At 37.4% G+C, this 13,756-nt stretch overlaps 1 protein-coding gene across 1 annotated transcript in view; it reads left to right on the top strand.

The window, feature by feature from the left end:
- PRSS12 (serine protease 12) overlaps positions 1 to 13,756 on the top strand; it is a 63,968-nt gene that overhangs the window by 30,771 nt on the left and 19,441 nt on the right. The window contains exons 6-8 of the mRNA XM_053571596.1: positions 2,817 to 2,958; positions 6,346 to 6,551; positions 13,452 to 13,530. Coding sequence (XP_053427571.1) covers positions 2,817 to 2,958; positions 6,346 to 6,551; positions 13,452 to 13,530 — 427 coding nt within the window. The remainder of the gene's footprint in view (positions 1 to 2,816; positions 2,959 to 6,345; positions 6,552 to 13,451; positions 13,531 to 13,756) is intronic.

Raw genomic sequence — 13,756 nt, 5'->3', positions numbered from 1 at the left:
TTTTTGGTAATTTTTATGCAGAGCAAAACCATCTTTTGAGTCTCTCTACCAACTGTTCAATTGCTGCTCCTAAATATGTTTCTCTTTGTTTGGAAGCCTAAGTTTCTCAGTAAAATGTTTATAATCACATGTATCTAAAAGATGAACTGAAGAAGCTGCAATATCCATCCCCCTACTCCGTGGTCACCAATTCGGATTTTTATCTACCTTGAATTCTAATGCACTATTTGGGACAAGATTAAAAATAAAAGAGCCCCCACCCCCACCCCACCCTGGCCGGTTTCAGGATTTGTTTCTTTTCCAATCCTGAGCTACCCATTGCTCTTTGGAGTTTCTCAGTGGGCTTCCAAGTGGATTCCTCGGAGTTACTATCTTTCTAAGACATCCTTTTATTCTAGAAACTTCCCAGGGACCTCAATTACAATGTGTTTAGATTTGTAGTTGGATAAAAGGTAACTAGCTCCTGGAATAGTCTTGAAATAATTATGGATAAAGATCGTTTTAAGAGCAGAAAGCAATTAAGCATTCTTGACAGCATTCTTAATGCCTACTGCATAGGGCAGAATAAGTGTGAGCGAAAAATACAGAAAGAAGTATTCAAAAGACTTTCTAAAATGTTACTATAGCTCAGTTATATATCTCTACATGTGTTTGAGTTGATGTGAAAATGAAATCAGATGGTCTTTTATCCTCGGGATTGAATCAACCCCTCTTGTATTCTTTTGTTTTGAGGCTGGGAAGCTGAAACTCTCACATTATAAATTGTTGAATCCTACAATATGAACTATTTTACACTACTTTAAGTTTGTTAAAGCATATTGCTGATTCCTTACTGCATTCTAAACATGAGATCATAGTGAGTCACTGCATAAATCTAGCATTATACTAAGTAGAAATACAAATTCTTATTCTATCCCTTACAAGTTTTATTTTCTGTCCCGACCCGCGGGAGAGCAACGGGGGACGCAGGAACCACCTAAAGGAGAAAAACAAACAAGGGGCGCGAGAAAGGGAGACAAGACAGTTTTCTGATCAAGTCTCAAACTTTACTGAAAAACTTGTGCCTTATAAGCATTACGGGGAAGGAGGGTGTGTCTTGTTGGGAGGTTCAGAGGAGTTGTCAACTGGGGATTGGCTAGAGTAAGCAAGATGGGGCATAAGGTGATTGGTTGGCTAGTTGCCGGGCAAAGTTACAGGGTAAAGGTGAAACTGTTTTTTACTTAAAGAGGAAGTAAGGCCGAGCTGTGCCTTATATGGCTTCCGACAATTTTCAATTTTCTCTTTTTTTTATTTGTTAACCTTGGTCCCTTATCCTCTTTATGCTGGCCCCCAGGCTAATGTGATATGATTGATTCCATGTGGCTGGGAGATAAAACTTGTTTGCTCGGGTGGCGCCTGTGGTCAGTGGGTAGGGCGCAGGCCCCATGTACTGAGGGTGGCGGGTTCGAACCTGACCCTGGCCAAACTGCAACAGGGAAGTAGCCGGGCGTTGTGGAGGGCGCTTGTGGTCCTGGTTACTCAGGAGGCTGAGGCAAGAGAATCGCCTAAGCCCAGGAGTTGGAGGTTTCTGTGAGCAGTGTGATGCCAGGGCACTCTACTGGGGCGATAAAGTGAGACTACATCTCTACAAAAAACAAACAAACAAAAACTTATTTGCTCAAAAATGGATCCTCTTAGTACCAGGTAGCAAGTATTAGGATCGTGGGGGTGATAAATTCAGATATGCTCCATCACTATATCTGGTGAGAAAATACTGAGTTCTCTGTGTTGTTAAATGCATTATTAGGACAACTGATCTTTCCATTTTCCCTGAAAATCTTTTTAATTTTATGACTCTCAATGTATTTTTTAAAAATTTAAAAAGCTGAGGGTAATACTTATTAATGAAATATGTGATCACTATTATGAATCGCTTTAGTTCTAATGTCAGTAATGTCTAGTAACTAAAATCATTTGTCTGAAGAACATTATGTCTGAGCCAAATATCCTTTGGAATTTAAACATTCAATTTATTCATTCAATTAGATCATTATTTTCCCACTTATTAAAAGATACTGTGTATTTAAAAGATCAGCTTAGAGAAGGAGAAGGATGGGTTCACGAACTTGATTGTCAGACCTCATACATTCTTCGCTACGTTCATGGATAAATGAACAGACACGAAACAAAAACAACTCAAAGTTAATGTTCTTTAGCTATTTAGCAGTGAGATGTAATAAAGTGATTTACAATTTAATAGTGTTATTCATTCATTATTCAACAAACAGCTATTGCAAGCCCTCTGTGTGTCAGGCACTGTTCCAAATTCTGAGATTACAAAGTTGAGCAAGAGGAGCACTTTGACTGTAAGTCTTCAAAAGTCATGATAAAAGTGGATTCAAGCTCAGTGACCGTAGCATAGTGGTTACGGCACCAGCCACATACACCATGGCTGGAGGGTTCAAACCTGGCCCAGGCCTGCTAACCAACAATGACAACTGCAACAAAAAAATAGTTCGGTGTGTGTGGGGGCCTGTAGTCTCAGCTACTTGGGAGGCTGAAGCAAGAGAATTGCTTAAGCCTAAGAATTTGAGGTTGCTGTGAGCTGTGACGCCACAACAGTCTACTCAGGGCGATATGGTGAGATGCTGTCTCGAAAATAAAATAAAATAAATATAAAGGTGGATACAATTTTTTGTTGATAGCTCTCTCTCCAAAAAGGATTGCCCAGCTGATTTTATTGATGACTTAGAACTATTATATTTTGTAAAGTCTTTCATGCCTTAGCATCATTTTGCTTGTTTTGACTTTTCTGATACTTTTGAATCATGACTTAGGTTTTCCTATCAGACTGATGGATGGAGAAAATAAGAAAGAAGGACGAGTGGAGGTTTTTATCAATGGCCAGTGGGGAACAATCTGTGACGATGGATGGACTGATAAGGATGCAGCTGTGATCTGTCGACAGCTTGGCTATAAGTAAGGAAAGCTTAACTATCTGGGATCGTTACTGATGACCATTTCTGATTTTCCAATGCTTGTTCAAATGAGTTACTTCTTACCTAAAATTATGAATAGTTTCTATCATTCAGTTTCTAGTACTGGAAGCATGTTGTCTTGATTCAGAATTATAACAAAGATACCAAATGTTACCAGTAAATATTATTACAATTTTAATATAGTTTTTTATTTCTTAAAAATGTGTATATATTTTTTGAAACCCTCCAATATTATATATTAAATATATAATATTTAGTTGTGAATGGATATCTTTTTCTCCAAGTCTATTTTGAACCATAAAAAAATTTTAATGAAGAATTTATTTGTAGGCTCATACCTATAATCTTAGCACTCTGGGAGGCCAATGCTGGAGGATGCTTGAGCTCAGGAGTTTGACCAGCCTGTGGAAGAGTGATACTCCTTCTCTACAAAAAAAAAAAAAAATTAGCCAGGCGTTGTGGTAGATGTTTGTAGTCCCAGCTACTCAAGAGGCTTGAGGCAAGAAGGGTGGCTTTAACCTAGGAGTTTGAGGTTGTTGTGAACTAGCCTGATTCTGCAGCCTGGGCAACAGAGTGAGACTCTGTCTCAAAAAAAAGAAAGAAAGAAAAGAAAAAGAAAGAAGTCAACCCAGAGAACTTTTAAGTCGTTGAAAGGCTTGAGTCTTACAAATAGGAGCTCCAGAACTCTGTCCCCCAGGCAGTTATATCATGCTTGAGGATTAGTCCTTGGACTGAAAACATGGAAAAGTCCTCGGAATCACTGAAAATCAAAATAATGTTAGAAAGCATTTTCATAATGGAGAAAACAGAAATAAGGTAATAAAACCCAGGAAATGTGAATGGCAAGTAACGTGGACATGCTCAGATTGAATAGAAAAGTAAAAGGCATTGTTTAATGATGTATTACATAATGTCTGACCAAGTTAGCATATGAACATATTGTTATGTAGAATACAGAATGTATTGAGATCAGTTAAATCCATTGAGATAAATTGGCCATGATGGAAATTCCATTCAGTTTGCACTTTGTGTTAATCTGTTAACATGTGTTTCAATATGACATTGTTCTTGAGCATATTTATTAAAGCATCATTCCTTAAAGTAATTTTTAAAATGCTGTACCTCCACTGTTTTAGTAGAGATCTAAAATTTAGTAGAGATCTCTGTTTTAGTAGAGATCTGATTTCTCTTATATTTAAATAGCCACAAAGGATTTAATTTTTGTCATATTTGCTTATGACACTTAAAGATAAAACAGTTACATCACTTTATAAATTATACCCAATGAAATTTAAATATGGTGATTTGGGCTGGGCATGGTGGCTCATGCCTATAATCCGAGCACTCTGGGAGTGAGAGGTGGGTGGATTGCCTGAGCTCAGGAGTTCAAGACCAGCCTGAGCCAGAGTGAGACCTTGTCTCTAAAAACTAGCCAGGCATTGTGGTGAGCGCCTGTTGTCCCAGTTACTTGGGAGGCTGAGGCAAGAGAATCACTAGAGCCCAGGAGTTTGAGGTTGCTGTGAGCTGTGATGCTACAACACTCTACAGAGGGCAACAAAGTGAGACTCTGTCTGAAAAAAAATATGGTGATTTGATTCTGTGTCATCACAGAATCATATATATATATATATATATTTTTTTTTTTTTTTCTCTGAGAGAGAATCAACAAAAAATATTTTTTTGGCCTATAGAAATTTTGCAGTTTCCTTTTCTCATTGAAATTGCATTTAAAATTTTCTTTCCCCATAGAATCCTAATGTTATTATGCCTGAAAAATGTTTGTATGTCTATACAAACATACATACATTTACATATATACATACATGTGACTATATATATTTACACACATAAATAACATGGAGAAAGATAAATTAAATTACTCTAACAAGTTCCAAGTTCTCCTCTGGATTTTACAATATCTAATATACAACTGATATATAAACAGAAAATATAATTTATTAAAAAATTATTACATATAGAAAATAAAAGTTTACCAAAGCTCTAATTTCGTAATTGGACCAATGGGTTGGGTTTGTGCTGTTTTGATTAAGGATTCAAGCTCCATTGCTGTCATATATTTTGAGTTGTTAATTTGAAATTAAAAAAAATAAAACTCAGACTTTTGATGATATATATGTTTATGTGGCTCTTATGCTGTGGTTTTTCAGAATAGGAAAGATTTTGAAATATTTTCCCACTGTTTTTCTTTGCCTTTAACTGGGAAATATACAACCAAGAAAGACTGTAAAACATATCTATCTTTTAAAAATAGCAGTGAAACAAATATACATCATCCTACTCTTGGCTGCATGTTCAGATGTGCAGGGTGTAGCCATGTGAATGGCGTCCCCAGAGCTGTGCAGTGCACAGCCCACAGGACTGTAGGAGACAGCACTTTCTCTCCCACTGAGCTGAGGAAATAGCACATTGCTCCTCATGCGCCAATCCTACCCGCCTTACTCCGCCTCCTCCAAGTAACTTTCATAACTATGGTATTAATTTATCAGAAATTGAGTTTTAAATGTACTGTTAGTTTGAAATATTTTATTTCATTATAAAGTTCCTATATTTGCATATTTAAGCAATAATGTATCATCAAAATAAAAATTATAATAAACCAAAATAAGTCAGCCTTCTAGTCATGATTCCTGGTTTTCTTTTTCTCTGTTAAAAATTATACTTTTTCTTCAAAGGAGGCAAAAAATCAGTTCTTAGGTCCTGAGATAACTATTTAATCTAATTTATTGCCCCTTTTCTTTGTTTTTTGTAGAGACAGAGTCTCACTTTATGGCCCTCGGTAGAGTGCCGTGGCCTCACACAGCTCACAGCAACCTCCAACTCCTGGGCTTGAGCGATTCTCCTGCCTCAGCCTCCCGAGTAGCTGGGACTACAGGCGCCCGCCACAACGCCCGGCTATATTTTGGTTGAAGTTTGGCCGGGGCCGGGTTTGAACTCGCCACCCTCGGTATATGGGGCCGGCGCCCTACTGACTGAGCCACAGGCGCTGCCCCTATTGCCCCTTTTCTTGGGCAATATTATACCAGCTTTAAGAAAGTATTGCACCATTTAAGAGAATAGAAAATTTTGAGGTCTTTTTCCCTGGTTAAATGAGACTTTATCGTGATTTTTTGATGTGCCATTCAATGACTTTCTTAGCTGTGGGGTACCTTCAACAAAGAAGGTATAGTTGTTACCTCATATTTAAGTTTTTTTTTGACAGTCCTGAAATAAATGGTTTTTAGCACATGCAGATGTTAATTCCTGTGTGTAAAATTGAAGAATGAAATTGATTATGAGCGTATGTTGTGATTTATTCGGCTGTATGCTGGACTGACTTTCCAGAGCCCTAAGAATGCTCTGTTTTCAGGGGTCCAGCCAGAGCAAGAAGCATGGCCTATTTTGGGGAAGGGAAAGGACCTATCCATGTGGATAACGTGAAGTGCACAGGAAATGAGAGGTCCTTGGCTGACTGTATCAAGCAGGACATCGGAAGACACAACTGCCGCCACAGTGAAGATGCTGGAGTTATTTGTGATTATTTTGGCAAGAAAGCATCAGGTAACAGTCATAAAGGTAAGCCACCTTCTGGGGCTCTAAACAAGTCAAACAAATACTAATCCACACCTCATTACTACAAGTAGTATTTTGATAATAGCAATTCTGAGCAACAAGAATGTATGTAGTCAGTCTCTTGTTCTGAGCCAGGGGTTCTGGGCAAACTCACCCAGCTGGGGCTTACAGCGAGAGCAGATTCAGGGGTAGGAGGGAATTTACAGACACCTGTAATCTCCGGCATCATCCCCTTTTTACATTCTTAGCTATTTTTGTATTTCCTTCTTTGGATGAAATAAAGCTGTCCTGCTTGTTTCTATTCTTGAAGATCCAGAATTGATTATTAATATGAATCCAACAAAGGCACTTATTTGCTTTTTTTTTCACATTTCAGAATAATCTTTTATTTTCAGTCCTTGACTTCTTACTCGCCTGTTTTATTTATTGTGCTGTATGGCATTGTTTTTATTATATCTTATTATACTGTATTTTTAGTTTATTTCATTTCTTTTCACTTCATTACATTTTGTCTGGGTTCCTCTCTCGGTTGCCAGGCTGGAGCGCAGTGGTGTGATCATAGCTCACTGCAACCTCCAACTCCTGCCTCCCAAGTAACTGGCCCTACAGGTGGGCACCATTATGCCTTGCTCGTTCTTTTTGTTTTTCATTTTTTGCAGAGATGGAGTCTCTATGTTGCCCACATTGGTCTGAAACTCCTGGCCTCAAGCGATTTTCCCACCTCACTGAGATAATAGGCACTTGCCACTGTGCTTGGCCTTCTGTAATATTTTAAACAAAAGGGCTAATATTTAAAATGGATTAAAAAATTTTTTTTGGTAGATTTTGTTCTCTGAAATTTAAAAATTTAAGAAAAATGAGATGTCATATTTTGGTATACAGTAAATATCTTTCATACTTTTAAGTAGAGTTTCTGAAACCTCTGGGTATATTTAATTTTTAGGAAACAAATACTTGTTTTTAGATGAATGAATGAGGGAATTAGCTATTTTGGAGAAATCTGTGGTTATATTTTATGAGAAGAACAATTATCTCTTTGTATTAAAAGTTAATCATTTTGATATATTGGCTTTTGTTAAGACCAGGTGCATCTATATTTGAATATTCTCCTGCAGCCATATGCTTTAACAAACTTAAAGTATGTAAAGTAGTTCATATTGTAGGATTCAACAATTTATAATGTGAGAGTTTCAGCTTCCCAGCCTCAAAACAAAAGAATACAAGAGGGGTTGATTCAATCCCGAGGATAAAAGACCATCTGATTTCATTTTCACATCAACTCACCCACACACACAAATACATGTAGAGATATGTAACTGAGCTATAGTAACATTTTAGAAAGTCTTTTGAATACTTCTTTCTGTATTTTTCACTCACACTTATTCTGCCCTACGCAGTAGGCATTAAGAATGCTGTCAAGAATGCTTAATTGCTTTCTGCTCTTAAAACGATCTTTATCCATAATTATTTCAAGACTATTCCAGGAGCTAGTTACCTTTTATCCAACTACAAATCTAAACAAATTGTAACTGAGGTCCCTGGGAAGTTTCTAGAATAAAAGGATGTCTTAGAAAGATAGTAACTCCGAGGAATCCACTTGGAAGCCCACTGAGAAATCCAAAGAGCAATGGGTAGCTCAGGATTGGAAAAGAAACAAATCCTGAAACCGGCCAGGGTGGGGTGGGGGTGGGGGCTCTTTTATTTTTAATCTTGTCCCAAATAGTGCATTAGAATTCAGGGTAGATAAAAATCCAAATTGGTGACCAAGGAGTAGGGGGATGGATATTGCAGCTTCTTCAGTTCATCTTTTAGATACATGTGATTATAAACATTTTAGTGAGAAACTTAGGCTTCCAAACAAAGAGAAACATATTTAGGAGCAGCAATTGAACAGTTGGTAGAGAGACTCAAAAGGTGGTTTTGCTCTGCATAAAAATTACCAAAAATTAGACAGTTATGGGAAATAGACCAAAAAATGCCAAATTTGAGAAATGCTTCACTTTCGGGATAGCAGTTAGAAGTGCCGTGACTGCTAAATCGCGCACACTTGATGGCTGTAGCCAGTCCTCACCCAGGGAAAGTCTGTGTCCATCGCCACCAGGGTAGCAGGCGACACCAACGTCTTCCCGATGGCTGCAGTCGTGCCTTCCCCACGGTCTCCGGAAACACTGAAGGAAGCTGGTTTCCTTTCCTGAGCAGCTGACATCATCCAGCCAGATGGGACCTGTGCTTTCTTGAAAATGGGTTGCAGAGGCTTGTTTACCATATCTGTGGCAATAAAACACACATCGTGCAGAGATTTCTGTCTCCCTTTTCAAGGACCACAAAACATCAAACAAACATTAAGTGACATGATTTCAGAGGATGAGTATTTGTTCTTTCCCCCACCTTGGGGACCAAGTTCTAAGAGCTGTGTTTGCCCATCACAGATGTTGATCATCTTAACAATTTTTTATTATTTCAATGAGTGACTAATGAATCATTGGTCCTCTTTCCCCATCCATTCTGTGTTTTGTCTACAACTTAACCCACCAATCAAAAAGAATGCAGATAGAGCAAAAAATCTCAAATTCCTTAAGTCACGCTAGACTGGAAAGTGGGAACATGTATCTCGTTTTGGCCTCTGAGGAACCATCCGAGCTCATTTCATTTCATCAGCTTCTCCAGGCTTCACTGCTCTCCTCTTCTCCAAAATGAAAAGTGTCTATTAGTTCAGTGATTACTCTAGCACCGTATCTGATCTATAATAAAATTTGAATTTCAGCTCATCAAAATCAAAATGACAATGTTCTTAGCTTTTCATAAGATTTTATGAACTCAAATTTTGAAACTATTTTATGAATAATATTAACAACTACTACTGATTCCTTACTGCATTCTAAACATGAGATCATAGTGAGTCACTGCATGAATCTAGCATTATACTAAGTAGAAATACACATTTTTATTCTATCCCTTACAAGTTTTATTTTCAATTTTCTCTTTTTTTTATTTGTTCTCCTTGGTCCCTTATCCTCTTTATGCTGGCCCCAGGCTAATGTGATATGATTGATTCCATGTGGCTGGGAGATAAAACTTGTTTGCTCGGGTGGCACCTGTGGTTAGTGGATAGGGCGCAGGCCCCATGTACTGAGGGTGGCAGGTTTGAACCCGGCCTTGGCCAAACTGCAACAGCGAAGTAGCCGGGCATTGTGGAGGGCGCTTGTGGTCCCAGCTACTTAGGAGGCTGAGGCAAGAGAATCGTCTAAGCCCAGGAGTTGGAGGTTGCTGTGAGTAATGTGATGCCAGGGCACTCTACTGGGGGCGATAAAGTGAGACTCTGTCTCTACCAAAAAACCCCCCAAAAGACAAAAAAACTTGTTTGCTCAAAATGGATCATCTTAACACCAGGTAGCAAGTATTAGGATCGTGGGGGCGATAAATTCAGATATGCTCCATCACTATATCTGGTGAGAAAATACTGAATTCTCTGTGTTGTTAAATGCATTATTAGGACAACTGATCTTTCCATTTTCCCTGAAAATCTTTTTAATTTTATGACTCTCAATGTATTTTTTAAAAATTTAAAAAGCTGAGGGTAATACTTATTAATGAAATATGTGATCACTGTTATGAATCTCTTTAGTTCTAATCTCAGTAAATGAATTGGATGTTTGTTTACCTTAAATTTGTTTTTTTTTTAACATTTTTGAACATTATAGGTGTTGTTAATATGATTTTTCACTATCTGAGGGGATTTTGAGTGTAGAAAAACATTGATAACCCCTTGTACTTTTTTCTTTGTTATTTACATATATATGCATATATATATGAATATTTATATGAATTGATAAGCCAGTTTTCCTTGAATGCTGATTATAAGTTAATTTATTCAATTCCTTCAGTAATTTAAACTATAGTTACAAATTGAATGTAACTCATTCTTTGAATTATGTCAAATTCCATAAGTAGTTATAAAAATTCAATAACTATAATGTATTTTACTGCATTTCTGTGTAAACTCATTCTAAAATATGAGATACTGTTTTTTTCTTTATTATTTGCATGTTTGTTTTTATGCCTTCCTAAAGTTTTGGCAATACTTTCTTTGTTGAGACCTTTCCACGATAATTGCAATGTTGCTATACCACAAGTAAAAAGATATCATACATGATCCAGATTACAGAATGTGATTTATTAACCAACTGATTTTTCATTGACCCTTAGAACTTAGTGACTTCTATGAGGTGATTCAAACTCAAATCATTGGTTGTTTGGTTATCTGATGGTTTCCTTTTATACATGAACTTCATTTTGCTTTTTATTTATTTTTTTGTAACAGTGTATAGCTTCAAATAGATTTTACTTTCTTGAAATCTGGTGCTTTGCCCCAGAATGATGTAAACTTCTAAGTTTTGCTTGCTCAGTATTACATCATTCCTTTTCTTGGCATCATATGCATTGACCCAACTTGGGTCATTATTGGAAACTTATGTTTTTTCCAATATCCTATAAGATGCAGTGTCATCTAGAGGACTCATATTCTAAGAGACGGAGTTAAAATTTGACAGTATGCCTCTGAGATCATTTGGCAAATTAATCATCTTGGTACACATTGTTGAACCTCTTTGTCCATTAAGAAATAACTACTGCTAATTTCCTATGGGGCTCCCTTCTACTTGTTTATTATGAGAGACCATCAGTGCTGATTAGGTCTGCATGTTCTTGGCAAAATTCTCACCCTTCTGTCCTTATACAAATAGAAAAATAGTACATATCTATACTTGATACATGTATACTTAACCAAAGAAGCAAAGTACCTCCATATGAATTCTCCTACTTTCTAAAACTATTTTAAACATCAGTCATACCTGTTATAGTCACCCTTCTTTTATACATCACCTTTTTTTTTTTTTTTAGACAGAGTTCTCAAGCTGTCACTCTGGGTAGAGTGCTGTAGCATCACAGCTCACAGCAACCTCCAACTCCTGGGCATAAGTGATTCTCTTGCCTCAGTCTCCAAAGTAGCTGGGACTACAGGTGCCCGTCCAACACCCAGCTATTTTTTGGTTGTAGTTGTCATTGTTGTTTGGCAGGCCCAGGCTGGATTCGAACCCGCCAGCTCTGGTGTATGTGGCTGGCACTTTAGCCACTTGAGCTACAGGTGCTGAACCTATACCATCACCCTTTATGCAGTTTTTTTTTTCATCACTCACTTGTACAACCCTCCACCCTGTCCTCCCTAAGCAATCACTGATCTTTCTGTCTCTACAGATTTGTTCTGGACATTTCTTACAAATGGAATCCTATGTGGTCTTTGCTACCAGCTTCTTTTACTTAGCATAATACATGTCTAAGTTTCATCTGTACGGTAGCATGAATCAGTACTTTATTCCCTTTTAAGGTTGAATAATATTCCTTTGTCTGGGTATACTACATTATTGTTTTATCCATTTGTCTTTTTTTTTTATAAAATATTAGCTATGTACATTAATGCAATTATGGGGTACAATGTGCTGGTTTTATATACAATTTGAAATACTTCATCAAACCGGTTAACATAGCCTTCAACGCATTTTCTTAGTTATTGTGTTAAGACATTTATATTCTACACTTAGTAGATTTAACTTGTACCTTTGTTTTTTCGTTTTTTTTTGGCCGGGGCTGGGTTTGAACCCGCCACCCTCGGCATACGGGACCAGCGCTCTACCCCTTTGAGCCACAGGCGCCACCCTTAACTTGTACCTTTGTAAAATGTACTGTAGGTGTGGTCCCACCAATTACCCTCCCTCCACCCATCCTCCCCCCTCCCCATCCTCCCTCTCTTTTTTCCCCTTCTTCTTGGTCTATAGTTGGGTAGTATCATTCATATGAAAGTGTGGGGGTTTATAAATTGGTTTCATAGTAGGGCTGAGTACATTGGACACTTTTTCTTCCATTCTTGAGATACTTTACTAAGAAGAATATGTTCCAGCTCCATCCATGTAAACATGAAAGAAGTAAAGTCTCCATATTTCTTTAAGGCTGCATAATATTCCATGGTGTACATATACCACAATTTATTAATCCATTCATAGGTCAATGGGCACTTGGGCTTCTTCCATGACTTAGCCATTATACATGGGGCTGCAATAAACATTCTGGTGCAAGTATCTTTGTTATAAAGTGATTTTTGGTCTTCTGGATATATACCTAGTAGAGGAATTGAAGAATCGAATGGCAGGTCTATTTTTAGATCCCTGAGTGATTTCCAAACATCTTTCCAAAAGGAACATATTAGTTTGCATTCCCACCAGCAGTGCAAAAGTGTTCCCTTTTCACCTTTTATGCAGTTTTAATTTAACTCTTCTTTTCTGTCTGTTCTTGACATTAGTCTGTTACCTTGGGAAGTTTGTATATTCTTAAATACACAAACCCTTTTCATATGTTTCATACACTAAGTAAACATAAATTCAGATGGAGATTCTATGTTGGAAATGTGATTTCCTCCTCTGAGTTACATTTTCATATATGACTCGGAACAGTGTTGTATTTGTAAAGTAAGTAATTTAGACTACTGCCACATTTTCAATTTCCTTATTTTTTGTTTAACATTCCTGAACTCCAAAACAACTTCTATAATCAGCAGCAGGAAATGCAGGTAGCTACAAGGATAATGCACTCGACAGGGTCAAACCATTCAGCAGCCCTTGAGACCCCTTCAGCTGAATGACCCAAACCTCATTAAAATTTCTCATCTGCTTTCGGATTACTCGTTTGGTGAAATAAGAAAACTTTTTATTTTCATTATAGGAAAAATTATCCTATAATTTACGGAGACAAGGCATTTAAACATAAGGAAGGCAGCTTGAGGGGAGTGTGCTCCTTAGGTTTTTACCCCTCCATGAGCAACAGTAGTTTGATCATGACCTATTTCTGCTTCAGAGTCCCTCTCATCTGTCTGTGGTGTGAGATTACTGCACCGTCGGCAGAAGCGGATCATTGGTGGGAAAAATTCCTTAAGGTAAAATGTTCTTCAGAGGAGAGTTTCCATATGATGAAATTGTTTATAAACATACAGTGTTACAAACTAGGGATGTTCTCTTAGTATGTAAGGGGTTTAATTTACTCGTTTTATTTTCTAAACACAGACTGCACTGATAATGACACTGTTCTTTGACCTACGTTTGCTTTATATAAACCATGTTCTTCCTATATCACTGTCCTCTGATGTATGACAGTAGATACAT

This window comes from Nycticebus coucang, chromosome 1 (genome assembly GCF_027406575.1).
Source record: "Nycticebus coucang isolate mNycCou1 chromosome 1, mNycCou1.pri, whole genome shotgun sequence".
Taxonomy (NCBI): domain Eukaryota; kingdom Metazoa; phylum Chordata; class Mammalia; order Primates; family Lorisidae; genus Nycticebus; species Nycticebus coucang.
Note: the sequence above shows the minus strand (reverse complement) of the source record. Positions and strands in the feature narration are given on the sequence as shown.